Source organism: Pygocentrus nattereri, chromosome 9, assembly GCF_015220715.1.
Source record: "Pygocentrus nattereri isolate fPygNat1 chromosome 9, fPygNat1.pri, whole genome shotgun sequence".
Lineage (NCBI taxonomy): Eukaryota > Metazoa > Chordata > Actinopteri > Characiformes > Serrasalmidae > Pygocentrus > Pygocentrus nattereri.
Genome location: NC_051219.1, coordinates 13,484,887 through 13,511,392, shown reverse-complemented (window position 1 = coordinate 13,511,392; position 26,506 = coordinate 13,484,887). Strand labels below are relative to the sequence as shown.

General features: G+C 39.4%; 1 protein-coding gene across 3 annotated transcripts; it reads left to right on the top strand.

Moving 5' to 3' along the window:
- Positions 1-727: 727 nt before the first annotated feature.
- Positions 728-22,480, top strand: LOC108435580 (serine/threonine-protein kinase DCLK2). Of its 3 annotated transcripts, none has more exons than XM_037541431.1 (17): positions 728-745; positions 1,604-2,178; positions 6,064-6,395; positions 9,792-9,924; positions 10,989-11,081; positions 12,041-12,123; positions 12,236-12,311; positions 14,081-14,183; positions 14,401-14,458; positions 14,546-14,665; positions 15,118-15,264; positions 15,813-15,946; positions 16,050-16,224; positions 17,086-17,166; positions 17,934-18,017; positions 18,148-18,169; positions 18,808-22,480. In XM_037541431.1, the coding sequence occupies exons 2-17, from the start codon at positions 1,761-1,763 to the stop codon at positions 18,822-18,824; spliced, it is 2,076 nt and encodes a 691-aa protein (XP_037397328.1). In that variant the 5' UTR covers positions 728-745; positions 1,604-1,760; the 3' UTR covers positions 18,825-22,480. The 3 variants fall into 3 exon arrangements, with proteins under 3 accessions (XP_037397328.1, XP_017567012.1, XP_037397327.1); XM_017711523.2 differs by lacking the exon at positions 728-745 and adding an exon at positions 766-1,337; XM_037541430.1 differs by lacking the exon at positions 728-745 and adding an exon at positions 766-1,508.
- The last annotated feature ends 4,026 nt before the right edge of the window (positions 22,481-26,506 follow it).

The window sequence follows — 26,506 nt, the reverse complement described above, 5'->3', positions numbered from 1 at the left end:
ACACAGATCTGAAAGGGCCATCAATCAATCAGTCTATCAATCAATCAATCAATCAATCAATAAACAGCAATACCTAGAAAATAGACCCCATGCTTGAAGAATTTATCTACGGAATAGCTCAAATAATTCGCTGAGAATTTTAAGTGGTGGATAAACAAACAAACAAATAAGGAAACAGTGAATAAATAAGCAAATAGTGAGCTGAGATCAATTCACAACTATTAAATAAATAAATAAATAAATAAATAAATAAATCCCCAGTAAAGGCAGTGGTTCTATAGAAAACCATAGACACTCAAAGGATTATTTGAATGCATAAATGGTTCTTCTCTGTGATGGAAAAACAGTTGCACGCGGTTCTTTAAAGAACCTTTGAAAACTGGTTCTTGTTATGAATCAAGGGACACTTTTTCAGGACTACATAGAACCTTTTTATACTAAATGTGTCGATAGTCATGTTTAGGAAAAAGATTTTATAAATCGATAGATTTACAAATCTGTTTCTTAAATTACGAGATAAATAGATAAATAAATAAATAAATAAATAAATAAATAAATAAATAAATAATCGTACGTGCAAAAAAAAACAGAGAGACGCAGGAGTGACCCTCTAACCCGCTCTGCATTAGGACCTCGCGGACTCCGTTAGGATCCCGTTGTCTCTCCGGGCTAACGATGCGCGCTCCCGTCTCACCTGCTGGCTCTAGGCTGCGCGCTCCCGAGCCGTCAGCGGCCATGCTGCCCGGTGAGATCGCGGAGGGACCCTGCACCTGCACCGCGCGCGGATAGAGGACAGAGGGGAGAGAGACAGAGAGAGAGAGAGAGAGAGAGAGAGAGAGACAGAGAGAGAGAGAGAGAGACAGAGAGAGAGAGAGAGAGAGGAGAGAAAGAGAGAGAGAGAGAGACAGAGAGACAGAGAGAGAGGAGAGAGAGAGAGAGACAGAGAGAGAGAGGAGAGAGAGAGAGAGAGAGAGAGAGAGAGAGAGAGAGAGAGCTGGTTCATGTCTTTTGTACTGAGGCTTGTCTCGCGCGGTCTGGTGTTCATAGCGGGGGCTCGAGGCTGCTCGCGGCTCCTCATCAGTCCCGCCGCGGTGTGATCGCTCTTCCGTCACAGAGCCTCGGAACCGGAATCATCCGCCAATAATCTGGATTATTCCTCCTCGCCAGAGCGGCCGCGGATGATTTGATGACTCGATGGTTTCTCTCAGGTTGTGTTGCAGCGCGAGGCGGCTCTTAAAGGGAAAGTCCGCGCGAGGGCAGCGCCTTTTGTGCTCGGCGTGAGTGATGCTCACCGGACAACCGGCACGAGAGGCACAAGAGGAACGGGCACGAGCAGGGTGTGTGAGCGAAGTGTGCGCGCGCGCGTGTGTGTGTGTGTGTGTGCGCGTGTGCGCGTGAGGTGCCCTTACAGAAAAGCAGGACTGTAATGAAAACGTGCTGCAGTCTTTTCTCTCAGGGCCGTTTCGAGCAGTAGAGAAGATGTAGCGCTGCACTCTATTGTCAGAGGGGTGTGTGCGCGAGCTGGAAGCACATGACAGTACCTCATGTTTATATTATGGTAATAACGTGTTCTGACGACATGTCGTGTATTTCGTTTTCTTAGGGGTGTGGGAGCGAAGTGTGCGTGCGTGCGTGAGGTGCGTGAGGTGTGTGTGTGTGTGTGTGAGCGAGAGACGCCGGAGCTCATGAGAAGAGTGGCTCGCGCTGCTGGATCTCGTCTGGAGCTGTGAGGCAGGAGGAGGAGGAGCGCGTGCGGCATCATGGCCCTGAGCCGCAGCGTGGAGCTCGAGCACTTTGACGAGCGCGACAAAGCGCGGCGTTCCGCGCGCGCCTCAGCCTCCGCCGCCTCGGGCACGGGCTCTCCGAGCGGCTCTCGCGCGAGCAGCCTGGCGCCCAGCCCCGCGCACAGCGCCAACTGCAGCTTCTACCGCACGCGCACGCTACGCGCGCTCACCTCGGAGAAGCGTGCGCGCAAAGTGCGCTTCTACCGCAATGGAGACCGCTACTTCACGGGGCTCGTGTACGCCGTGTCCGCGGACCGCTTCCGCTCGCTGGACGCACTGCTGGCCGAGCTGACGCGCGCGCTTGCAGACAGCCTGCACCTGCCGCAGGGCGTGCGCACCATCTACTCTATGGACGGGGCAAAGAAGGTCGCGAGCCTGGACGAGCTGGTGGAGGGTAAGAATAGAGGGAGGTGTTGGGGGAGGGGGAGGGGTGCAGGAGGACACGTGGTGGGGCAAGCCACCCAGATATACACTGACAGTGTAGGACAGAATATATTTCAGGATTTAGCAGAATACCAGAGTGAGCTATATGTGACTGACATGACTGATTACATCAGAATATATTTCAGATTACTTCAGAATACAAAGTAAAATACATTACAAAATCAGAATATACAATGGTGCATATATTTAGATTTCAGACAACATCAGACTATATAGAAGAGTATATTTCAGATTACATAAGAATATATAGCAGTATATTTTTCAGATTCCCAATCTCAGATTATATCATCATATACAGCAGTATATATTTTACAATACCTCAGTATATACAGCAGTATATATCACAGATTACATCAGAAAATACAGCAGTATGTATTTCAGAATACATGAGAATATACAGCAGTAAGTATCTCAGATTACATCAGTATGTATATGGCAGTATATATTTAAGATTACCTAAGAATACATAGCAGTATATATCACAGATTACATCAGAAAATACAGCAGTATATATTTCAGAATACATGAGAATATACAGCAGTAAATATCTCAGATTACAATAGTATGTATATGGCAGTATATATTTAAGATTACGTAAGAATACAAGCAGTATATTTTTCAGATTCCCAATCTCAGATTATATCAGCATATACAGCAGTATATATTTCACAATACCTCAGTAAATACAGTAGTATATATCGCATATTACATCAGAAAATACAGCAGTATTTATTTCAGAGTACATCAAAATATACAGTTGTATATATCTCAGATTACATAAGAATATATAGCAGTATATATTTTCAGATTACATCAGAATATACAGCAGTATATACTTCAGATTACATCAGTATATACAGCAGTATATATTTCAGAATACATGAGAATATACAGCAGTAAATATCTCAGATTACATCAGTATATACAACAGTATATATTTCAGAATACATGAGAATATACAGCAGGAAATATTTCAGTTTACATCAGTATATACAACAGTATATATTTCAGAATACATGAGAATATACAGCAGTAAATATCTCAGATTACATCAGTATATATAGCAGTATATATGTAAGATTACGTAAGAATACATAGCAGTATATATTTCAGATTACATCTGAATATACAGCAGTATATATTTCAGAGTACATGAGAATATACAGCAGTATATATTTCAGATTACATCAGTATATACAACAGTATATATTTCAGAATACATGAGAATATACAGCAGTAAATATCTCAGATTACATCAGAGTATACAGCAGTATATATTTCAGATTACATCAGTATATACAACAGTATATATTTCAGAATACATGAGAATATACAGCAGTAAATATCTCAGATTACATCAGTATATATAGCAGTATATATGTAAGATTACGTAAGAATATATAGCAGTATACATTTCAGATTACATCAGAATATACAGCAGTATATATTTCAGATTATTTTAGAGTATATTTCAAATTATGTCAGAATACATACCAAAATATACAATACTTTACATTGAATGTGTAGCAGAATTTGGTTTACAGTACATCAAAATATACATCACAAAATATTTCAGATTACATGACTTTATAGCAAAGTATATTTCAGATTACATCAGAATATACAGTAGAATATATTTTAGAATGCACCGAATATACAGTTAAGTATATTTCAGATTAAATCGGAATATAAAACAATAGTACACTATAACAATAATTTCAATACAAAAATAGCAGGTTATCACAGGATATGAGGAGCCATTCTGGGATAAATGAGATCCATTCAGGTTTAAGTCATGCATGTCAACAAGATTAGTGAACGCCTATTAAAACAAAAGCTACTTTATTGAACAAATGTCTGTTACCTTATATGGATCAATGACTTTCTAAACAACCCAAATGTTTATTCTTTAAATATTTAGTCCCCAGAAAGGCTTAAATACATGACTACACAAACACAAACGCATTGCACTTAAAACCTTTTAAATTTGCTGATGGCAGCATGTCTCCTGAGACAACATTAGCACAGTGAGTCTGTGCAGTAATTGATGCCTAGTGGTCGTATTGATTCTAATAAAATATGTCAATTTTTTTTTTCATTATTGAGGGGACTTTATCATATTAGTTATTATAAGACCTTGAAGTCTAAAGGCACTGAAGTCTGTAAGCTCATGGCTGCCTGCAGCTGACCTTGGCACTTAAGGTAAAAAAATCACCTGCACGGTCAGCAATGATAAAGCAGCTGCTCATCTGCATGAGCTCATCTGCATCACCGATCCTGAATATCAGAAGAGAGGAGAGATTTGTCCCTCATTCCTCTCATTGTCTGCCCTCTAAGCCATCTCTTTTATTAATGTCATCTATCTTATCAAGCATGTTAAAAGACTGCAGTCAGCAGTTTTTGACATTTTGGACAGCCTGGATGTCTGTAATTTAACGTTATAGCACTCTCCTTAACATTTTACATTCGTTGTGCTCTCTGCCTTCTGTTTCTTCGTATATGTCTTCCTCCCGTCTCTCTCACTGCTTCTGTGTTTGTGCTTTCATTTGCTGTAATCCTTTAAGTGTGGTGATTTGCAGAAATTTAACATCAGCCTAAAGTGACCGTCTCTCTCTCTCTCTGTCTTCTTTCTCCCTCTCCGTCTTCCAGATACACCGTGCATAGAGGCCTCTTGACGCATTTGCGTCTGTTAGATAATCTACTAAGCACAAATCCAAAGTGATTGATTGCGGTAGTTGAGAACCACAAATAGCACTCACAGATCAATATAGGAGAATCCGCTTCCCCAGACACAGCATAGTCCTAGAACGGAACAGGAAGACAACCCCAACAGAAGCAATTACAGTCACAGCACCAACACGAACAAACTGTAGATTATAAAACGCTGATTTTGTATTTCAGAGTCAGGGATTTGATGCCCCAAGGGAACTGTTTCTGCTTGATAATGATGCAGACGCAGATTAAGCCTGGTCTCGGACTGAGTTGTGCTGACAGCTTGGTTCTCAATTCAAAATCCATTTTAGTTCTAAAATGTTATGAAACCTGTTTTGAGCCGTTGGACAGTTTGAGCAGGGTGTGAAGGACTTACTGGCTGATACTAATTCAGTAAAGTTTAAAACAATGATTAGGGCAGTGTTCTGAAACTGCTCCTCAGGGACCCCCAGACAGTCCATATGTTTGCTTTTTCCCAACATATAGGAATAGAGCAAATATATGGACCGTCTTGGGGTCCCTGAGGTGTGGTTTCAGACCGCAGTCATTGCTTTAACCCCTTAAAACCCATTAATGTTTTAATACACACTTCTATAACTCAAAAATAGCTCAACCACTTTGCACTGAAGTCCATGTAGTTACTGAACAATATGCCTTAGTATGTTATAAAGGGATTCTGGGATTCTAAGGGGTTAAACTTGACTAAAGTGGACTCGGCCAAGAAGTAATTCACAAATGTGGACTATCTGGGCGTTGTTGGAAACAACGTGGTTTGAGAACAACTGAACCATAAGCCTTACTTGGTTTTGATAAGATCGTTTTTATATGAGATATTTCTGGTCAGAAACTGCCTCAAATGAAAGTTATAAAGCATTTCGGAATTCTCTGGCATAGTAGGTAGCACTGTTGCCTCACAGTAAGAAGGGCCTGGGTTTGATCCCCTGGCCAAGCAACCAGGGTTCTTTCTGTGTGGGGTTTGCATGTTCTTCTTGAAATTTTTTAGAATCACTTTTCCATTTGTTAGTAACAGATTTCATGAGATTTGATCATAAAACTCTCAGTTCTTTTATGCTGTTAGCCTTACCAAGAAATCCTAAGCTACTTCATCCATTCTTTCCTGCAGGTGAGAGCTACGTCTGCGCGTCTAATGAACCCTACAAGAAGGTGGACTACACCAAGAACGTGAACCCTAACTGGGGCTCTCGGATGGCTGGAACAGGGACTGGGATGGGGCGTCAGGGCTCAGGTGGAGGCCAGAGCAGGGAGAGTAAAGACTTCATCAAGCCCAAGCTGGTGACGGTGATCCGCAGTGGGGTGAAGCCACGCAAGGCCGTCAGGGTGCTGCTGAACAAAAAGACAGCTCACTCATTCGAGCAGGTGCTGGCTGACATCACCGAGGCCATTAAACTGGACTCTGGAGCCGTGAAGAAGCTCTACACTCTGGATGGGAAGCAGGTGTGTATATGTGAATCCGTTTTCCACTGAGGTTCTAGAACCTTCTGATGAACTAAAGAGCTATTGCTTCTATCACACTGTAGAAACCATGAGCATTAGGAGTGAAAAGAAGTGATGCAAGTGTGCGAGTTTTATGTCATTTACATTTTTTACTAGCACTGTTTTGCAGTGCCCCCAGTTCAACAAAATGTATTGTGGATTCTTTCATTCTAAGTCAACAACTCAGTTTTTGAATGTTTTCCTCAGTTTAAATACTGAGCAAGCTCCACTTTCCAGTCTGAAACACTTTATCTCTTGCTCTGCTGCTATCCACAAGTTGTATGTGAGGGTTTTGCACAACAGAGTTCTGTAAGCTTGCATTTGACCATTTACCTTGTTCTATACAGCAAGCTCCAGTCTAATAGATCCTGGCTGGCAGAAAAGTAACTACTCTGATGTAGAAATGAAAGAGCCTCCTGGAATTATGGCTCAGACACCTCTGGTGCAAACATACCTAGACATTCTGAAAGAAAAAACAATCCTGTCTCCTGAAAAGGTTCCTGCAGAAGAAATGCACCTTATGTCTGTATGTAGTTGGTGTATTTTCATGTCTTTGACCTGGGGAGTGAATAATATGTCTTTAAAGTGCTTGGTCAATGTGTTCTGTTTTTAGAACCTTTGGTCAGTCTCTATTCTATCTTTAGAACCCCGGGTCTTTGTTCTGTCTTTAGAGCCCTCTGTAGAGCTTTTAAAGCACTTGGTCAATGTCTGTTCAGTCTTTAGAGCCCACAATCAGTCTCTGTCATGTCTTTAGAGCCCACAGTCAGTCTCTGTCATGTCTTTAGAGCCCTCAGTTAGTGTCTGTTCAGTCTTTAGAAAATTTGGTTAGTCTTTATTCAGTCTTTAGAACCATCAGTCAGTCTCTGTTCTGTCTTAAGTGCCCTCAATTAATGTCTGTTCAGTATTTAGAGCACTTGCTCAGTGTCTGTTCTGTCTTTAGAGCCCCCAATCAGTCTCTGTTCTATTTTTAGAATTCTTGGTCCATCTCTGTTCAGTTTTTAGAGCACTTGTTCAATGTGTGTTCTGTCTTTAGAAGCTTCAGTCAGTCTCTGTTCTGTCTTCAGAACTCTGGGTCTTTGTCTTCTCTGTCTTCAAAGCCCTCTGTAGAGTCTTCAGAGCATTTGGTCAGTGTCGTATCTGCTTTTAGTTCCCTTAGTCAGTCTCTATTATATCTTTAGAGCACTTGCTCAGTCTCTGTTCAGTCTTTAGAACCCATAGTCAGTCTCTTTTATGTCTTCAGAGCCCTCAGATAGTGTCTGTTCAGTCTTTATTCTGTCTTTAGAAGCCTCAAACAGTCTCTGTTCTGTCTTTAGTGCTCTCAATTAGTGTCTGTTCAGTTTTCAGAGGATGTGGCCTGTCTCTATTCTGTCTTTAGAACCCTCAGTTTGTCTCTGTTCTGTCTTTGGAAGTTTCAGCCTGTCTCTATTCTGTCTTTAAGCCTTCGGTTATTGTCTGGTCAGTCTCTAGAGCACTAGGTCAAACTCTTGGTCAGTGTGTATTAAGGGCCTTCAGTCAGTCTCTGTTCTGTCCTTAGAGCCCTTGAGCACAGCATAGGAAATAGAAGATCTAGAACATGAGGAAAGTAGCGATTCACCTCCTAGCAATAGAGTGTCTCTCTGTCTACACGCCAATTACCATAACAAACCTTCATAATAAATAGTAGGATTATGTTATCTTAGTAAGCAGGGGGAATATACTTGTGGGGGTGTGCATGTGTTGAGCTGGAAAAACCCCAGTTCTGTCAAAAAACCAACACGCCAGCAACTCCGGCTGCAGGCTGGTTGCCATGGTAACCTTTCTCCTCTCCTCTCTTGAGCGAACTTGCAGAATGCCTCAGCAGAGGGAGAAAGCACACAAGGTTGTTTGTGTGTGTGCGTTATAGGAGAAGCCCAGGGTTCATTTGTATGCCACACATTTTCTACTGCAGAGAAGGAGGGGAATCCTTGAAAGACTCATTTGTTCTTGGCGAGACGGAAGTGTGTGTGTGTGTGTGTGTGTGTGTGTGTGTGTGTGTGTGTGTGTGTGTGTGTGTGTGTGTGTGCGTGCGTGCATGCGTGTGTTCCTGTACCTCATCAGCAAAACTGCCGGTTTCTCATGGCAACTGCAGACTAAGTCACCCAGTGGCTCTTAGGAATAAAACACATTTTTGTCTGCTGAGTTAGGCTTATTTGCGTAAGAGCAGTCCTGTTCTTATACATGTGTATGTGCAAGTATATTGTTATATTCCATATGATGTAGACATTTCATCTCAGGTTGGCTTATATCAGCAACACCTGGCGCCTAATTAAAGCCAGCTATCAATGTATCCTTAATGCCAACATCGTATTACTCCTGATAGTGGAAAGTGAAATTATAAAATGTCAACGGTGAAGGTCACTGAAGGTCAAAATGATTTCAACCAACTTCAACTGCACCAACAGGATCTGCAACTGTTTTTTCTGTGGTAGCTAAATCAAGTGGCTATTGGTGGGGCAGAAAGGAATGGAGCCCTTGGCAAGTAGCCCCCCAAAATCTTTATCGGGCCCCTCATATTGATGTTGAAACAATTTTACGCTCATGACTCACAGAAAGATCCCAATTCTAAAAAATGTCTGCATTGTCTGCATTTCACATATTTTCTCAACTTTTTTGAATTGGGTTTGTTTTTACATCACACAAAAGTTCTACTATTTCTAGTAGTCGATTTTTGTCACAGAATCAGTTGGTTGCTTTCTGTCTTGTCCATTAAGTGAAGAACAGCAAGCTAAAGGTCTAATTTAACTCAAATGTATAATTCAGCTCTTCAGACTTAAGTTATAGTATTACATTACTCAAAACTAAAATTTTTAATTGTCTTAATTTTCCATATGCGTCCCGTGCATCCATATGACAACATTGCTGTGGTTTATACATCATATTTTAAAACTATTAGGCATGTACACTATTTTAAGACATACTCTTAATAGCCAGTGTTCCCTTAATGCATCTTGATTTTTGATTTCTATATCTCTGTATTCTGTTTTTCATGTATTATTCATGTATATTTCCCTCTTCACAAGTAGGCTAGCTTAGTTGAATTTGAGTATACAGGCCTATGTTTAGCTGTCAAATAGGTTTAAACTAAATCCCAGTCTTAGGTCTATGTAAAAGTCTGCTCATGATGCTATGTGCATCAGTGCATAATTTTTCAAGGGAGAGTCGTGATGCATCTAAGAATAGATTCTTTTTCCCATGCCAGTACCAACCAACAATTATCAGCAGCAGATAATGTTCCAGCGAGAAATGTTCTCTAAGCTGGCAGATAGTTTTGGCATGATGAGAAAGCTGGCTACTGCACAGCAAAGTTCTGATATAATTTCTCTTTCTAAATCTTTATAGCTGACGAGTCTTCAGGATTTTTTCGGAGACGATGATGTGTTCATCGCGTGCGGCCTTGAGAAGTTCCGTTATGCTCAGGACGATGCTGCGATTGGACACGCGGGGAAACCTTCTGCGGCTGCATTCGTTAATGGTGACACGCATATTGAGCACACAATGAAGTGTATATAGTGCATGATTAAAATTTGGGGGCACGTGACACTTTAGAGGAATTCTAAGATTTTTCACTGTTACTTTTCAATTAAAGGGCCTATATTTAATAGTTTTTACCTTGAGGTCCACTAATTACATTTGTGTGGTTTTATGTACTAAAAATGGTCACTGCTTTTACATTGATCATTTTCCAATCTTTCCCCATTAAACAGGCTGTTGTGGTTTCTGTGCCCTTAAGACAATAATAAATGTTAAATGTTTGTTCTGATTGGCTGCCTCATCCAAAAAGAGCTCTGAAACACTGCTTATAACTTCAGCATGAATAGGCAGAGCTAAACTGCTGTAGGTGGAATATGTAGATATATGTAAATTAGTTCAATCCATCCATGGATGGGTGGATGGATGTAAATTAGCTAGTGCTGGTAACTATGAATTCATAACAGGTGTTTTCAGTGTAATTTCCATTAATGGTTTGTATGGACTGAGTAGTGAGAAGTGTGCTTTGAAAATTAAAAACAGTTAGCATATTATTTAAAAGTCCTTCATTTGAAAAAAGCAAGGGAAATTTGGTTTTCAGTAATATGGGCCCTTTAAATAAGAGAAAAAGTCCTGACATGGTTCCATTAACATGAAACTGCTATTCATGAATGTTTAAATAAAGCTAAAGTTTTTTCCTTGGTTCTTGCCTAAATAATTGTCTAACAGTTTTCTTCTCCAAGAAAATTGTTAAAAATGCATAGTGAAAATCCTTTTGGCTCAAGGATGATTTGAACACTTGAAAGATTTGAGTGCTGATAAGGGCTGACAACATAACAAGGGGTGAAATGTGTGGGGTTTGGCTTTGTCCCCAAGGCAGCACTGTTGTCAGCTGTTCCTTTTGTTTTGCAAGATTTAGACAGCTTTCTATTTGCTATTTATGGTTTACTATTTTCTTTTTCTAAGAAAGGACTAGTTAAAAACACTTTGAAAAGTGTCCCCAAACCTTTGACATGCAGTCTGCACATCCACATTAGTAACTACATTCATCCTCTGTCTCTGTCTCAGAGTGTAAGATGAAATCGTCAAAGTCATCTGCTCCCATTAAATACGCTGTTCCCAAAGGCTCTGATGTGAACAGGTCAAAATCACCTGTGTCAGGTAAAGACCTACCAATACAACACCTTCACTCTTGTAAATGAGCTCCTACACTATTATTCAAAAGTTTAGAATGACTTGTCATAGTTTTTTGTTATTTTGCTCAAGAATTACTTAATGTTTAATACTTAATCCAATATTTCATGGTTCATTATATATTCCTTGTTATGCTAGCTGTCTCAGGATTTGATCTCCAATATTTTTATTATAATTTCATTCTCAGTTATGGTAACATCTAGAGCTTTGATGCATACACATACCCTACAAACTATTTGGGACCTGTGGAAAAGTAGCATCACATTAGAATCACTTCAACATGTATTCCAATCAAAGTAGTTGTATAGCTTTATGTATATATATGTATATATATATATGTATATATATATATATATATATATATATATATATATATATATATATATGTGTGTGTGTGTGTGTGTGTGTGTGTGTGTGTGTGTGTGTGTGTGTGTGGTGAGAGATATATATAAGATATATAAAATTAGTCTAATGTAATATTAATAATATTCAACATTTTAACCATTTTATCTCCCACTTTGTGTCTATTTGAGTGTGGAACACCAGCAAGTAGGTCGGCTTTGGGTGCGACACAGTCAGTTACCATGTCTCATATCAAGAGTCTGATTGGTTAGCACTCAGCTCATTTGCCTACATTTTGCACATAAATCATGAGGTGCAACCTCTATGAACTCTGGAGTTGTGGAAGAATAACCCAGTAAATTTCTTTGAAACTGAAAGCAAAAGAAAAGAATGGAAGCTGTAATGATGGTAAAGGTGGACACAGAAAATACTGAAAAAAAGTAATATTTATGCTTCACCTTCCCACATCCCATTGCTGAAACACAATACATACAGGTTACTATTCTATAGCAATTAAAGCAACAGAGTGGGCGATATAACCATATCATACCGTACAGTATGATTGTTCTGCTTTTTGCTTTCAGGCAGTGACGTTACCGGAGGTCAGACCCCGACAGTAAAGTCATCAAAGACCCCAACGAGCCCAGGCAGTCAGTGCAGCCTGAAGGTATGTACATATATGTGTGTAAGATGTTGAAATCCTCTTTGCAATACAGACTTCTTGTGTTTGTCTACTGCTTTGCATTTACTGTATGTGTATTGTGAACTGTCCACTGTAGATTTCCTCCCGCCATGTATCTCCCTCCCCTCCCCCCTCAGAAGAGCTGAATGGAGCAGAGGACCTGAGCCCAGAAGGTATCACACACACACACACACACACACACACACACACACACACACACACACACACTTCTACAAATAAACCACACACATTTGCAGCATACACACGTGTGCAATTCTGCTGCTGTACAGGTTGGCACATCTGGCAGAGTCAAGCTACATGAAGCACAACCCCACTCATATAGACCTCTGGGAGGCTGTGTGTGTAGATACACATATACATAAAACTGTGTGTAGGTGAGTAAGAGAGAGAGAGAAGGAGAGAGAGAGATGAAATGCATGCTACAGTGGTGAAATATGTAGCACAATAGTATTGTACATTCGAGAATGTTATAATTAAAATTAACCAAAACTATCGACAATATAGAACATATATGTAGTATACACTGTTAGAAATAAAGGTACCATGCAGGTACATAATTTGTTCATCAAGATAAAAACAGTGTAAACGTTCCCTCAAAGGTACAACAGTGGTTATAAGGTCCAATTGTGTACCTTAAACAAGTTTTTCCTAATGGAAAAGTAGATATTTGTATCTTTTTATAAACTAATGTTTTAAAACAGAAGCATTTATTAAAAAGCCTGGAGACAAGATGGGATGTGTGGAGTCATATAATTTCAATGGATTATGGTAGTTATGTTCCCTGACTATGGTAGTTATGTACCCCTGAGGGTACCACCCCAGTGACAGTGTTGTACCTTTTTTTCTGAGAGTATAATTACAACATAGAACACTAGAATGATTGCAATATAGAACAGTCTAGTGTAATTATAATATAGAACACTAGAATGATTGCAATATAGAACGGTCTAGTGTAATTATAATATAGAACACTAGAATGATTGCAATATAGAACGGTCTAGTGTAATTATAATATAGAACACTAGAATGATTGCAATATAGAACGGTCTAGTGTAATTATAATATAGAACACTAGAATGATTGCAATATAGAACGGTCTAGTGTAATTATAATATAGAACACTAGAATGATTGCAATATAGAACGGTCTAGTGTAATTATAATATAGAACACTAGAATGATTGCGATATAGAACGGTCTAGTGTAATTACAATATAGAACATTAGAATGATTGCAATATAGAACGGTCTAGTGTAATTATAATATAGAGCGTATAATATAATGGTTGGATAGTGTAGTGGTTAACACACCTGCCTTCTACACTGTAAACTGGGGTTCAATCCCCCACCAGGGCAAACACCCTACACTATACCAATAAGAGTCCTTGGGCAAGACTCCTAACACCGCCTTGGCCTACCTGTGTAAAAATGATCAAATTGTAAGTCGCTCTGGATAAGAGCGTCTGCCAAATGCCATAAAATGTAGAGCACTAGAATAATTGCAATATAGAACGGTCTAGTGTAATTATAAAACACTAGAATGATTGCAATATAGCACGGTCTAGTGTAATTATAATATAGAACACTAGAATGATTGCAATATAGAACGGTCTAGTGTAATTATAATATAGAACACTAGAATGATTGCAATATAGAACAGTGTAGTATAATTACAATATAGAACACTGTAGTGTAATTACAGTATAGAACACTGTAGTGTAATTACAATATAGACCGTTGTAGTATAATTACAGTATAAAACACTGTAGCATAATTGCACAATATAGAACACTGTAGTATAATCATACAATATAGGACATTACACTGGTGCATAATTAAAAAATAAAATACATTCTTCTCATTCTACATTCTCTCTCTCTCTCTCTCTCTCTCTCTCTCTCTCTCTCTCTGTCTGTCTCTCAGTTAATGGGAATAAGGTGCAGTCCTCCATCATCACCGATAAATACAAAGTGGGGAAAGTCATCGGAGATGGAAATTTTGCTGTGGTTAAAGAGTGTGTGGAGAGGTATGAGTCTGAAACACACACACACACACACACACACACACACAGAAACACATTACCTGCTGTGTCTAGGCATTTAACTCCAAATTGTTACAGAGCTATAACTCCTGTCATCCTATTCCCCTTTTCTAAAAACATTAATTGCTTTCTTGCTTATCTTCCATCTAAAGACATTAATGCTTTGTTTCCTTATGATGTGCGTGTGTACGTCTGTGTGTAGGACCACTGGACAGGAATATGCTCTGAAGATCATAGACAAGGCCAAATGCAGTGGGAAGGTGAGGAAGTACATTGAATCATATATATGGGAAAAAAAATATTTGATTGACATATTGAAATAATAAACTGATTGCTGTGCCTAATAGGAGCACCTGATAGCCAATGAGGTGGCAATACTGCGACGCGTCCGGCACCCCAGCATCATTATGCTAATTGAAGAGGTGGACACAGCTACTGAGCTTTACTTGGTTATGGAGCTTGTTAAGGTATAATTACTGCTTTTAATGTTATACCACCACCTCCCCCAAGGGTCTCAGTGCAGCATTACACACATGACCTGTTTTTTACAAGACATGCCAGAAATGCAGCATTTTGCTATGCAGTAGCCATATATAGAGCATCTTTTATGTTAATTAATTTCTTGATTGATTTATTTAATTATTTATTCATTCATTTATGCATTTTATGCCTTCTTAATTGTGTCTTCTCCAATTTAATCATAGCGCATTCTTAATTTCATTGTATACTTTACAATGACAATGAAGCAATTCTATTCTATTCTATTCATATTAGACTAATAGGCTCCACTTTTTGTTTTTATCGTGAAGACAAAAACCCACAATTTTCAAGACAATTGCCAAAATCACTTCTATCACTTCTCCTGTTTGTGTAACAGTACTTGTGATGCTGTACTGATGTGTGTATGTGTGGTTTGCAGGGAGGAGATCTATTTGATGCCATCACCTCTTCCACAAAGTACACAGAGAGAGATGCCAGTGCTATGGTCTACAATCTGACCGGAGCACTCAGATACCTACACCGCATGAGCATAGTGCACAGAGATATCAAACCAGAGAATCTACTGGTACACACACACACACATACCACTTTTCACGTTTCGAATTAAAGTTTTTAATACAGTAATACTCTTTTTTGTTGCAGATACAGTAATGTGCAAAAAATCAGAGACCACTGTTGATTTTTTTTATTTCCAGTTAAAATGGTGATTAAGTTATAAATATTTAACAGAAAAGTACACAGAAGCTTCTCCAACCAAATATAATATCAGATCTTTCAGTATTTAGTTTATCCAATCTTCCACTCATCTCAGGTGACATTCTTTCAGATCCATAGTACTAAGTTGCCTTCTCACAGCAGAAGGATGGACATAATTGAGAGTCTTATTTTCTCTGTATCTTTTCATAATTTTGGAATTGTCTGTTTTGTTTCCACTTATTTCCCTTTGACTTTCTCCTTTATATATTTTTACACACTACTGTACAGTATTTGTAGTTCCTCAAAGCTTTTAAACGGTAATACATAAACACTATCAGAACACACAAGCACACATTCAGCATTGTCCATTAAGACATGAAATGAAAGATTTCACACACTCACTCTCTCACAACGCAGGTGTGTGAATATCCAGACGGCACAAAGTCTCTGAAGCTGGGAGACTTCGGGCTGGCCACTGTAGTGGAAGGACCACTCTATACTGTCTGTGGAACACCCACCTACGTGGCACCAGAGATTATTGCAGAGACAGGGTAAGAGTTAACACTAATAAATGCCCCAATCTGTCTCGTTTATCTAGGACTGTGAATATCAGGATCACAGGTGTAATGTGACGAGCTGCGGTGTGTCTAACAGGTATGGTTTAAAGGTGGATATCTGGGCAGCGGGGGTGATCACATACATCCTGCTGTGTGGGTTTCCTCCGTTCCGCAGTGAGAGGAACCAACAGGAGGAGCTGTTTGAGCAGATTTTGCTGGGCAGACTGGAGTTCCCCTCACCTTACTGGGACAACATCAGCGAGAGTGCCAAGGTCTGCTGCTAGCAACACTACATTAAAGGAATGGTTTGGTGAAAGATCAAACTTACAGTTTTTCAGTTACTCCAGTTGTAGTCAATCAGCCAATGTCAACAGTCAACAGTCACCCAAATCATTTCCACAGTACATCCCCAAAAACAAACTGCATCCAAGGTTTTCATTTAGGTCATGCAGACCTGATGCTGTTTAGGACACAGTATGCCATCACCATGTAGCTGAATGCTTTGGGCAGCCATATAAGACAACACCTTGCATAGAGATGCCACAGATTATACTCTGAATTTTTGTTGTTTCTTTTTATCAATTACAGTTAATCTTGAATTTCCAAACTGAAAACATATGTACAATCAATGCAACATAAATCACAAGCATAATCTAGAGTGTGTGTGTGTGTCTGAGTAAGACACATGAATGTGAAGGGAAGTTGGAATTTGTGGGGAGGCAGAATTTGGCACAAAACATGTTGTCTAAAATAGCCCACCCCCGAAGCATTCAGTTCTGTTCTTTTGTGTAGTTCACAGTAAGTCATACTGTGTGAAGACCTGGATGTGATTTGACCTGGCTGAGATGTTTTAGGGATGTATTTATTGAAAAGATTTCGGTCACTATTGACTTTTTGTGCCAACATTAGATTAATAGCCCTAGAACTAAACTAAAGAAGCAAAGTTCAGACACCTAACATGTCGTGGCTGATCAGGTAAATCTAAGGTCAGTGGAAAATTGTGTACATTCAATTTTTTGCCAAAGCACTCCTTTAACACACTATACGAACCCATCTACAGTCATATTTGTACATGTTAAGAGCTAACTGGACAGGATCTGATTGGTTAATTCTGGTCATGTATTTCTTTGCAGGACTTGATTGGTAAGATGCTGCAGGTGAATGTGAGTGTGCGCTACACGGCAGAGGAAGTCTTGTCACATCCATGGGTTCTGGTGAGCAGGAACATATACGTACATACAAACACTCATGCACATCAAAGGGACAGAATGCTGTCGACTGTGCACCAGATACTATGTAATGCGCACCAGATTCTATGTGGTGAGCACCAAAAAAACACCACATCCTCCATATTATTCTGATACATTTTACATGCTTTTGTTATTCTAACCTTGATGATGTTTTGTGTTCAAATGTATAATTTCAGCCTGTATTAGCGTCTTCTATTTATACAGCTAGAGTTTCTATCGGGTGCACAACATTTTTGTCCTTTCAGGGGCTCTGTAGAATAACATTATAATACATAACAAACTTTTTTATGAGCCAATGAAAAATCAGAAAAAGGGAAAAATTTAAACGATGATGTGTAGCTCCACCCCCACTGCTATAATGTGTATATTATTTTTTTTCTATTTAAGAAGTATGACGATGAATAACTGACATCATACCATTCAGTGAAGCTCTGTTTAACTAAATACAATCATATAAAATATAACTACTGTAAGTATAGTGTACTGTAATTATGTGAATCTAAACTTTAAATCTAAAATATACATCTAAAAATAGTTCAGTTGATATGGTAGTAGAATATTTAGCCCTATAAAATTTTTATCAGCCCAAAAAAAATTTAATACGAGTCAAGTACTGCTTTCAATACCGTACCCGACATACCTAATGTAAATGAGTATTAGAGTGAAGAAGGAGGACTGGGCGGCTCTGTGGATCTCATTCAAATGTTTTCATTTTGCATGTCTATGTTTAGGACGATACTGCACTGGAGAACAATACGACCTGTGAGACACCAGATGCAGAACACACAAATGACAGCACAGGAACAGAAGCACAGGTGACACCAACTGCACATGCACACACACTCAAATGTAACAGTCAGGAGTCGAGAGCCATTAGCACAGACAACACGTATCAAAACTGTTCACTAATGAATGTTTCCCTCTTTTCCTTGCTTTTTTATCCAGTTGGATCAGCTGCAAGGCAATGGTAAGAGCTAAAAGTCTCACCATCAAAATGACCTTGGAATTTGTCCAATTATTAAATATAATGCATGATCTGAACTGAGAGATTTTTGCTCCAAACGAACAACCGGAAATTGGATACCTTTGGTTTAGGTTAATCTGTGTTGCAGTTTTAAGATGTAAATGATGTGACGCATGTAAGTGCACTCATGCTGTATTTGAATGCTGCTGCTACACCTGTCCCAAAATGTTGCGGAATAATTACACTATGACTCATTGTGCTGAAAAGCCAGTCGCCTCTTAATGAGAAACTTAATGAGTCAGAAGTGTTCACAGTGGTGGTCATTGGAACCAGATGATTGAAGCGTTTGATGTCTCTGAAACCTCCCTCGCAGAAAGTTATTCTACGAAACGATTCATTGGGATCATGATGATTTTGCATTTGAGACCTAAACATCGGACCTTCTTTTTCAATCTGTTCATTTGACGTGAAGACATACAACATGGTCCGAAAAAATCTGACTCCACCCGAAATGTTACGTAAAGACAGTGTACCATCAAAATAAAGTGCCGTGCATTAGAATATGGAAAGCAATGTCATGTAATAGCATTTATTTTATTTATTAATACTTGCTATTTTTTGCATGTGCGCATGTGTTACAGAGCAAAGCGCGACGTAGATGGAGATACTCTGGAGGATCAGCAGAGGACAAGCCACTCTCGCTCAGCCAAAGCTTAAAGGAATACTTCAACCAGAAATGCCAACATGGATAAAACTGAATGAAGGCTAAACTGGGACCGATACGTATTTTCCTCCCACTAGCTTTCATTCAATAGCAAAACCAGCAGTTTTGAGTGAAGTATACCTTTAAACGCAACGCTCTACAAAATCTACTGAGCTGCGACCACCAGACCAGCAAAACCCTAAACCTCCCTTCTCTCCTCTTGTAATTTTCCCCTACGCTCCCTCCATTCATGTCTTTGAACCTTCTTCTCATTTAACTCTGTTCATTCTCTCTTGTCCTCTCCACCCCCACACTCCCCAGTTTAATGCTCTCCTGCCTCTTTTCTCCTTGACTGGTATCTATCAGATGTCTCAGAGGACGAGTGCTGGTCACCACTCAAGTGCCCCATTAACAGCAGCTTTCATATTTAAATGAATCAGTTAATATGCTTTTTCTCAGTTACTGTTGTGGGCTTTTAGAGAAAAGGAACATCTTAAAGAAACACTCGTGGTTTTTCAACCTCCATTTTCTGCATATGTTTTGTACTGTTTATTACAAAACAACAGAAAACCAACTGAATCTGAAAATGTGTTGCAATATTGCAAATTTAAAACTAAGACCATTACACTTTAACAATACAGGGGCCTCACTTCTGAATCTCATTCTAAATTACAGTCTACAGTGTTTACAAAATGAATATTGTAATGGCGATGGAACACATGCCCTTCCTTTGTAAGTCAGACTGTAAACCTGCCAGCATCTTAGGGCTGGGCGAAAAAATGATAATGATAATTATCTTTTCCTCGATAGAGCGATAAGAAAGGTTCGATAAATGTTCAATATAACACACCATTCTCACACTTCCACGTTTAGCCAAAGCCCTGGTGGCGTTTTCTACTGCGAGGAAAGCAACACTACTCTGCCGTTGCCAGGAGAGGGCGCTCTTTGGAATTTTTCGACATGATTAGAGAGGGAGGGCGAAAAAGGATCGCAAAATATACTTTAGCAACGTCTGAAACACAGAGTTATGCATTCCCCGTTTGGGTGGAGCGACCGGCGATCTGTTCTCTGTGACTAAGTGTGAGTGATGAGATCAGTGGTGTTACTAAGCTGGTTTAGAGTGAACTCACCTCTTTCTGTACATCCTAACAAGATTTAGCAGCATTAAATCACAATCACAATCCTCACAACTACAGCGCTGTCAAAAAGTCATTTAAGTATCAGTGCATTCCCAAGCAACAAAAGTAAAAGAAAGAAGTGAGTTCATGTCAATTAAAGCCCTGATTTAAATGAAAGTGAGGGAGGTTGTGAGGCATTAGAGAGTGGGAGCAAATAATGATTTGACATTTATCGTGATATGTATCGATATCGAGCGATAATAATATTGTTTATCGTGATAACGTTTTTGGCCATATCGCCCAGCTCTAGAGCATCTATGCACATTTTCACATCAAAAACCATTTTTATTAGTCATTACATCTGGCCATTTTAAGATGAGATCTATGCATACCTTTTTTTTTTTTTTAGAAATGAGGCACCAGTTCTTAGAATGAGGCTGACATTAGATAATGTCATAACGACACTGTTTCCTAAGTTTTATTGAACATTTTAGTGCTAAAGTAACATAAAAAAAGTAGTTCCGGTTATTCTCGCTTTCCCTAAATTGTTGGTATCCATGGTGATCAGGCAGGAGCCTTAGACAACTCCACCCACATCACTACACAGATAATGCATCAGCACAAATTTCCTGTGGAAATTCCAGTCACATCTATGAAATAAGTTATTTGCAGATTTACGGATCAATTTACCAACATTTTTTCCTGTACATGTTTACTGGCAGAATTCAACTGTCTATTGGCTTCTATTATCAGTGTATTTTAGATCAATGGGTTTTCTGTTAGCATCCTATTCAGGGAACTTAAATATGGCATTTTTATGCAACACCTAGTTAATTTATCACTATCACTAACCTATCACTAAAGTAATGGTGCACTAAATGTGCAGAAGTGTGTTCTCTCTAGAGGATGTGTACTTCACCTACAAAATCACCTACAAAATCAACAAAATATGTCATTTGACCAGTGGTGCCCATTTAACCATGTACTCTGTGAAATCTGATGTATATAACGACTCCTGGTCTGTGTTTGCTCGCAGATTCTCCAAACGAACCAGCGACCTCATTTCCTACTGCGCTGTGTCCTTCTTTACCTCTCTTTCTGTATATACAGTATCTAGATGTGAAAATCATCGAACTTTCAGTCAGTAGGTACACTATATCGCCAAAAATATGTGGTCATCTGCTCATCACATCATGGGCCTTAATATGGAGAAGGCTGTCCAAAGATTTGAGTGTGTCTGTGGGAATTTGTGCCCATTCAGTCAAAAAGCATTTGTGAGGTCAGGCATTGATAATGGATGAGAAGGACTGGCTCACAGTTGACTTTTCAATTTATCCTAAAGGTGTTCAGTGAGGAGAATACAACTGTCTAAGATGTCTCTGTATGATGTAGCACTGACATTACCACTGGGTAATGGGTTTATCAGAGAGCCAGATAGTGAAGCATGACTCATCACTCAAGAGAACACATTTCCGCCTCTCCAGAATCCAGTGGCAGTGTGCTTTACACTACTCTAGCCAACGCTTGGCATTATGCATAGTGATCTTAGGCTTGCATGTAGCTGTCAGCCTGTGGAAACCTACTTCATGAAGCAACAAAAGACATGCCATTTTTACGCTCTACAATGCTTGGCAGCCCCGCTGTGAAAATTTGTATGGTAGCCCGCTCCTGGATGCTTCCATTTTATAATAATAGCACTTACAGTTGACCATGGCAGATCTAGCAGATTTGAAATCTCACAAACAGACTTGTGGCAAAGGTGGCATCGTTGTGCACAGTGCCACGTATAAAGTCACTGAGCCCTTCAGTATGACCCTTTCTACTGCCAGTGTTTGTCTATTGTGACAGCATGGTTAAGTGCACCTGTTAGCAGTGGGGGTCGCTGAAACACCTGAATTCAATAATCAGGAGGGGTGTCCACATACCTTTGGCCATATAGTGTCCATCCATACAGTGTGCCATTAGACCTAGATCTTTCAGCCATTCCTTCAATTTTACATATCAGTAGACATATCAGTTCCTACATGTAAATGCATTAGATTGTATGTGGATCGGGTGAGTGTGCGAGTTTGTTGAACAAAAAGAAAGTATTTGAATGTTTGAGCATAATTTTGTGTGCCCTGTGTGACTTGATTCGAAGAAACGGAATAGTCTTAACTTTTGCTTTACACCAAAATAGGGTTGGCCTTCGATGGATGAAGAGAACAGAAGTGCTGTATTATGTGTGTGTGTATGTGTGTGAGGGAGAGTGTGTGTAATTGCCACCTCGTCCTTTTTCTGAGAATAAGTGTTATCCATTTGATTTTATCTGAGAAAGAAAGAGGAAAACATGGATGGTACTGAACGACTGTGTCATGTTAAAAGTGTAATAGTATTAACTTTTGTACTGTGGTTGATTATTCGGGCCAAACGTTCCCTGCCTACACCGTAATGATGATGGCTTTTTATTTAATCTTTTCTTTGTACTTCAACAATACATCTTTAGTAGCTGAATAAGAAGTCTGTTTGTGTTTATTTACCCCATAAGCATTTTATGGTAATAAAATGCTTACAACACCAGCAAACAAAAACACTCCTAAAATGGATGAAATGCACCTAGAAACGGGTGATTTAAACACAACAAACAAAAAAGCACTAGACATTTTAATACACCTAAATGGAACCAAAATCAAGCTTATCTGGTTAAAGAAATATATCCCCTGTCATTTATTGAAAGAGGAACTCCTCCAATGTTTCAAAATGTGTGCCTAATTAAATGGTTCAGATATAATTCAGAGTGGTTTGTGAAATACTTTGTTCTAGAGAATCTTACTGGGTCAGAGCTCTACACAGTGGTGGTGATAGGAACCAGATGTCTGAAGTGCTTAATGCCTCTGAAAGCGCCATCATAAAAAGTTAGTAGGAGGTGATACATGCAGGACATTGTAAGTCAAAACAGTCCCCAAAATAACCCTTGTTTTTTAGATCTGTTGCTATTTTACCATCATAAACAGCATATAAAACTGTAGGTTCACCAGTGTTTCTGGATAATAAATAAAATGGCTGTATTTGTGTTGTAGACATCTACAATGAACCATTTCACATCAAACTGCTCTAATTTACTTTGTTTACATCACCACGACTAAAATGTGCAAACATGTAAAAAGAAGTGATGGAATTCCCCATAGAAGTCCAAGATATTTATTTTTCGAGGGATATTTTGGCAGACATTAGAAATAATAGACTAAAGAATAAGGAAGGATGGTGTCAAATGAAAGTGGAAAAACGAAAGTTTCCAAAACCAGAGTTCAAAAAATAAAATAATAATTACATTTAAATAATTAGACCTGATAAACCAAGATCTATCTCAGTACTGCAGGGACACTGATGTGGTGGTGTGTTAGCGTGTGTTGCACTGGATCAGACGCAACAGTGCTGCTGGAGTTTTTAACTACTGTGTCCACTCACTGTGCCCAAACAATGCTATTGGCTGGATGTTTTTGGTTGGTAGGCTATTCTCAGCCCAGCAGAGACACTGAGGTGTTTAAAAACTCCAGCAGCACTGCTGTGTCTGATCCACTCAGACCAGTGCAACACACACTAACACACCACCACCACGTTAGTGTCATTGCATTGCTGAGAATGATCCACTAACCAAATAATACCTGCTCTGTGATGGTCGAGACCACTGAAGATCAGGGTAAAAGGGGCTAACAAAGTGTGCAGAGAACCAGATGGACTACAATCTGTAACTGTAGAACTACAAAGTGCACTTGTGTGGTGAGTGGAGCTGATAAAGTGGACAGAGTGTAGATACAAGGACTTAATGAAGTGGCTGGTTGGTGTGTGCCTATTGTGTCATCCTTGCTCTTCATATATTCATATATATTGTCTTCTACTGGAGCACCATATTGCAGTGTTTTTCAAGTCGCCTAACTCAAAAGTGCATAGAAAGGCATAAATAAAGCAGTTAAAGCAGTTGAAAATGATGTATAGAAGAAGAAGAAGGACAGAAGTAGAAAGGCATCTTTCCCAGAAATCTGAACCAACGAAAGGTCATAAATGACTCACTGAAACGCTGCATCTTTATCTGAACCGAACAGGAAGCTGAACTTTGTCCCAGAGCTACAGGAGAGCCTTCACAGCCTTTTGCTTTTTCTAGTGTAAGAATAGCAAAACCTGTGTTGAAACATAAAAGCTATATTTTAAATTCAGGGAAGAGAAGCTCTTAGGCCCTACCTGTGGGCACTCGCTGTTAGGTAATACCTAAGCTTCTGTTCAGGCTCATAGGCCTAGCTACAAATTAGCCTACACTGATTTCCCACCACAGTTGATCCACGTATAAGCAAGAACAGTCTTCTAAAAGGTTGGAAGAGGCTTCCATATAGACGGTTCTGCTGAAAAAGATGACTGACTTGCGCTGAAGACAGCCTACCATCTTACAGGGAAACCAAAGTGGAACAGGAACAGACTTATCCCTATTGCAGTATTCATAAAGCAAGCTGTCTGTCTGTCCATCCGTCCAACACAAGTCCCGTGGGCCAAGTCAGGCCCGTGGCACAGTGCTTTTCAGCCCACTCAATAATTCTAGTTTCTATTACTATTAGCCTGTTTCAGCATGAACTGCACTACAGTTCCCAGCATGCACTGCAGCATAATGGGACTAATATGAATCGTTTAATTATTCAGTGCCTATTTTTGCCGTTGTAGTTTTGGCATATTTTAAACAAACAATGGCCAGTTGGGGTCAGGACAAAAAATAAAAACACAGCTGGCCCAGAGATTTTTCAATTTGGCCCTTTTAGTAGTTTAGGAGTTTGACACCCCTGACTTATGGCGGTCAGTTTTTTTCAGATCACAACATTAACTTTTTCACAAAACACCTGTGATCAGACAAACAAATGGTCTTTTGCTTACTATGCTGTACGTCTTTGATACACTACATTTACTAAGCTACTGTTAAGGCCATCCTGCCACTAGATGGCAGCATATATGTCTGAAAATACAAAGTGTTAGTATTTGGGGGCAACAGTGCAGTTAACCTCACACCTGCCTGTCTTTGCTTTTGAAAAACAACTAAACAACTCACGCTGACTCCAGCACTGTGGCGTCCCAGCTGGTCTCTGATGCTGATAGGTGTGTCAGCTGGTGATTAAATGGCTCAAATTAGTGGGACCTTAAGAGTTACTGCGTCAATGTCAACCCCTGATTACATATACAGCAAGAGCACAACACTGAGCTGATAGTACAGTGCACTCCAACAGCGATATCCCTAGGATTCTTATGTGCACAGCACACACACACACACACACACACACACAAATTATATATATATATATATATATATATATATATATATATATATATATATATATATACATATACATATATAAAATTTGTGTGTGTGTGTGGGAATCGAACCCAGGCCCTCCTTGCGCCCGGGGTCCTCTCTGTGTGGAGTTTGCATGTTCTCCCCGTGTCTGCGTGGGTTTCCTCCGGGTTCTCCGGTTTCCTCCCACAGTCCAAAAGACATGCAGTCAGGCCAATTGTGTAAAATGATCAAATTGTAAGTCGCTCTGGATAAGAGCATCAGCCAAATACTGTTAATGTAATGTAATGAATATATATATATATACTCTTTCGTATTGAAATGACCATTTGCCTCATGACCTTAAGGTGATAGCAATCACATCCCCCCTACCCTACATCTCCTTTCATATCATCCTCCTTCCTCCCCCATAAGTTCTCAATCTATTTAAGGTTCTCCCAAAATATTTCTTGTTAAGATGATGACAGACTGATGAAAATGATTTGTTGAAATGTTATTGTTTTTATAAAAATGCATGCCCACTTTTAATTTGATGCCAGCAATATGTTTCAAAAAGGGGCATGTTTACCACTGTGTTTCACCTCTTCTTTAAACAACACTCTGCAATGATTTGGGAACTGAGGAGACCAATTGTTGTAGTTCATAGGATTTCAGCTGATTACCAGTTAAGTGTCTCCTTTGTTGTATTTTTCATTTCCTAAATCAAATGTTTTCAGTGGTGACAGGTCCGGACTGCCAGATTAGCTTTTATAAAAAGGTTTATGCTGTTATAAAATGTGCAGAATATGGTTTGACTTGGCTGAAGTAAGCAAGGCTTTCCTTGAAAAAGACCTCATCTGGATGGCAGTATATGTTGCCAAAACCAGTATATACTGTTCAGCATTAATGATGTTCCATTTGATCATCTTCACAAATACCTTTGTTCCTGTCTTCATCAGGTCATTCTTCAAGTCTTTGAGAGTAATGCAAGTATTTTTCCTCAGCTGTTCTGTTCAAATGTCTTACCCCTCTTAGTGAAATGTTGCTCTTTCTTCCATGCCCAGGTATGTTTGCTGTTGTACCATGAGTTTTAAACTAATGTGTGGTACTTCAAACTGTGTCTCTTTGAGCTACAAGTGTCTGAGATATCTTCTTGTAGCCTTTTTGGCCTTTTTGGTGCAATAAAATCATTTCTTCTCTTATCTTTTGTGATATATACCTCATGTGCATTT

What these genes read in the sequence shown, in the direction of transcription:
- LOC108435580 (XM_037541431.1), top strand. Translation starts at nt 1,761, where the DNA reads ATGGCCCTGAGCCGCAGCGTGGAGCTCGAGCACTTTGACGAGCGCGAC. An exon ending in GTTAAAGAGTGTGTGGAGAG is followed by an intron (nt 14,184 to 14,400) that starts GTATGAGTCTGA and finishes GTCTGTGTGTAG; the next exon opens with GACCACTGGACAGGAATATG. An exon ending in GCACAGGAACAGAAGCACAG is followed by an intron (nt 18,018 to 18,147) that starts GTGACACCAACT and finishes TTTTTTATCCAG; the next exon opens with TTGGATCAGCTGCAAGGCAA.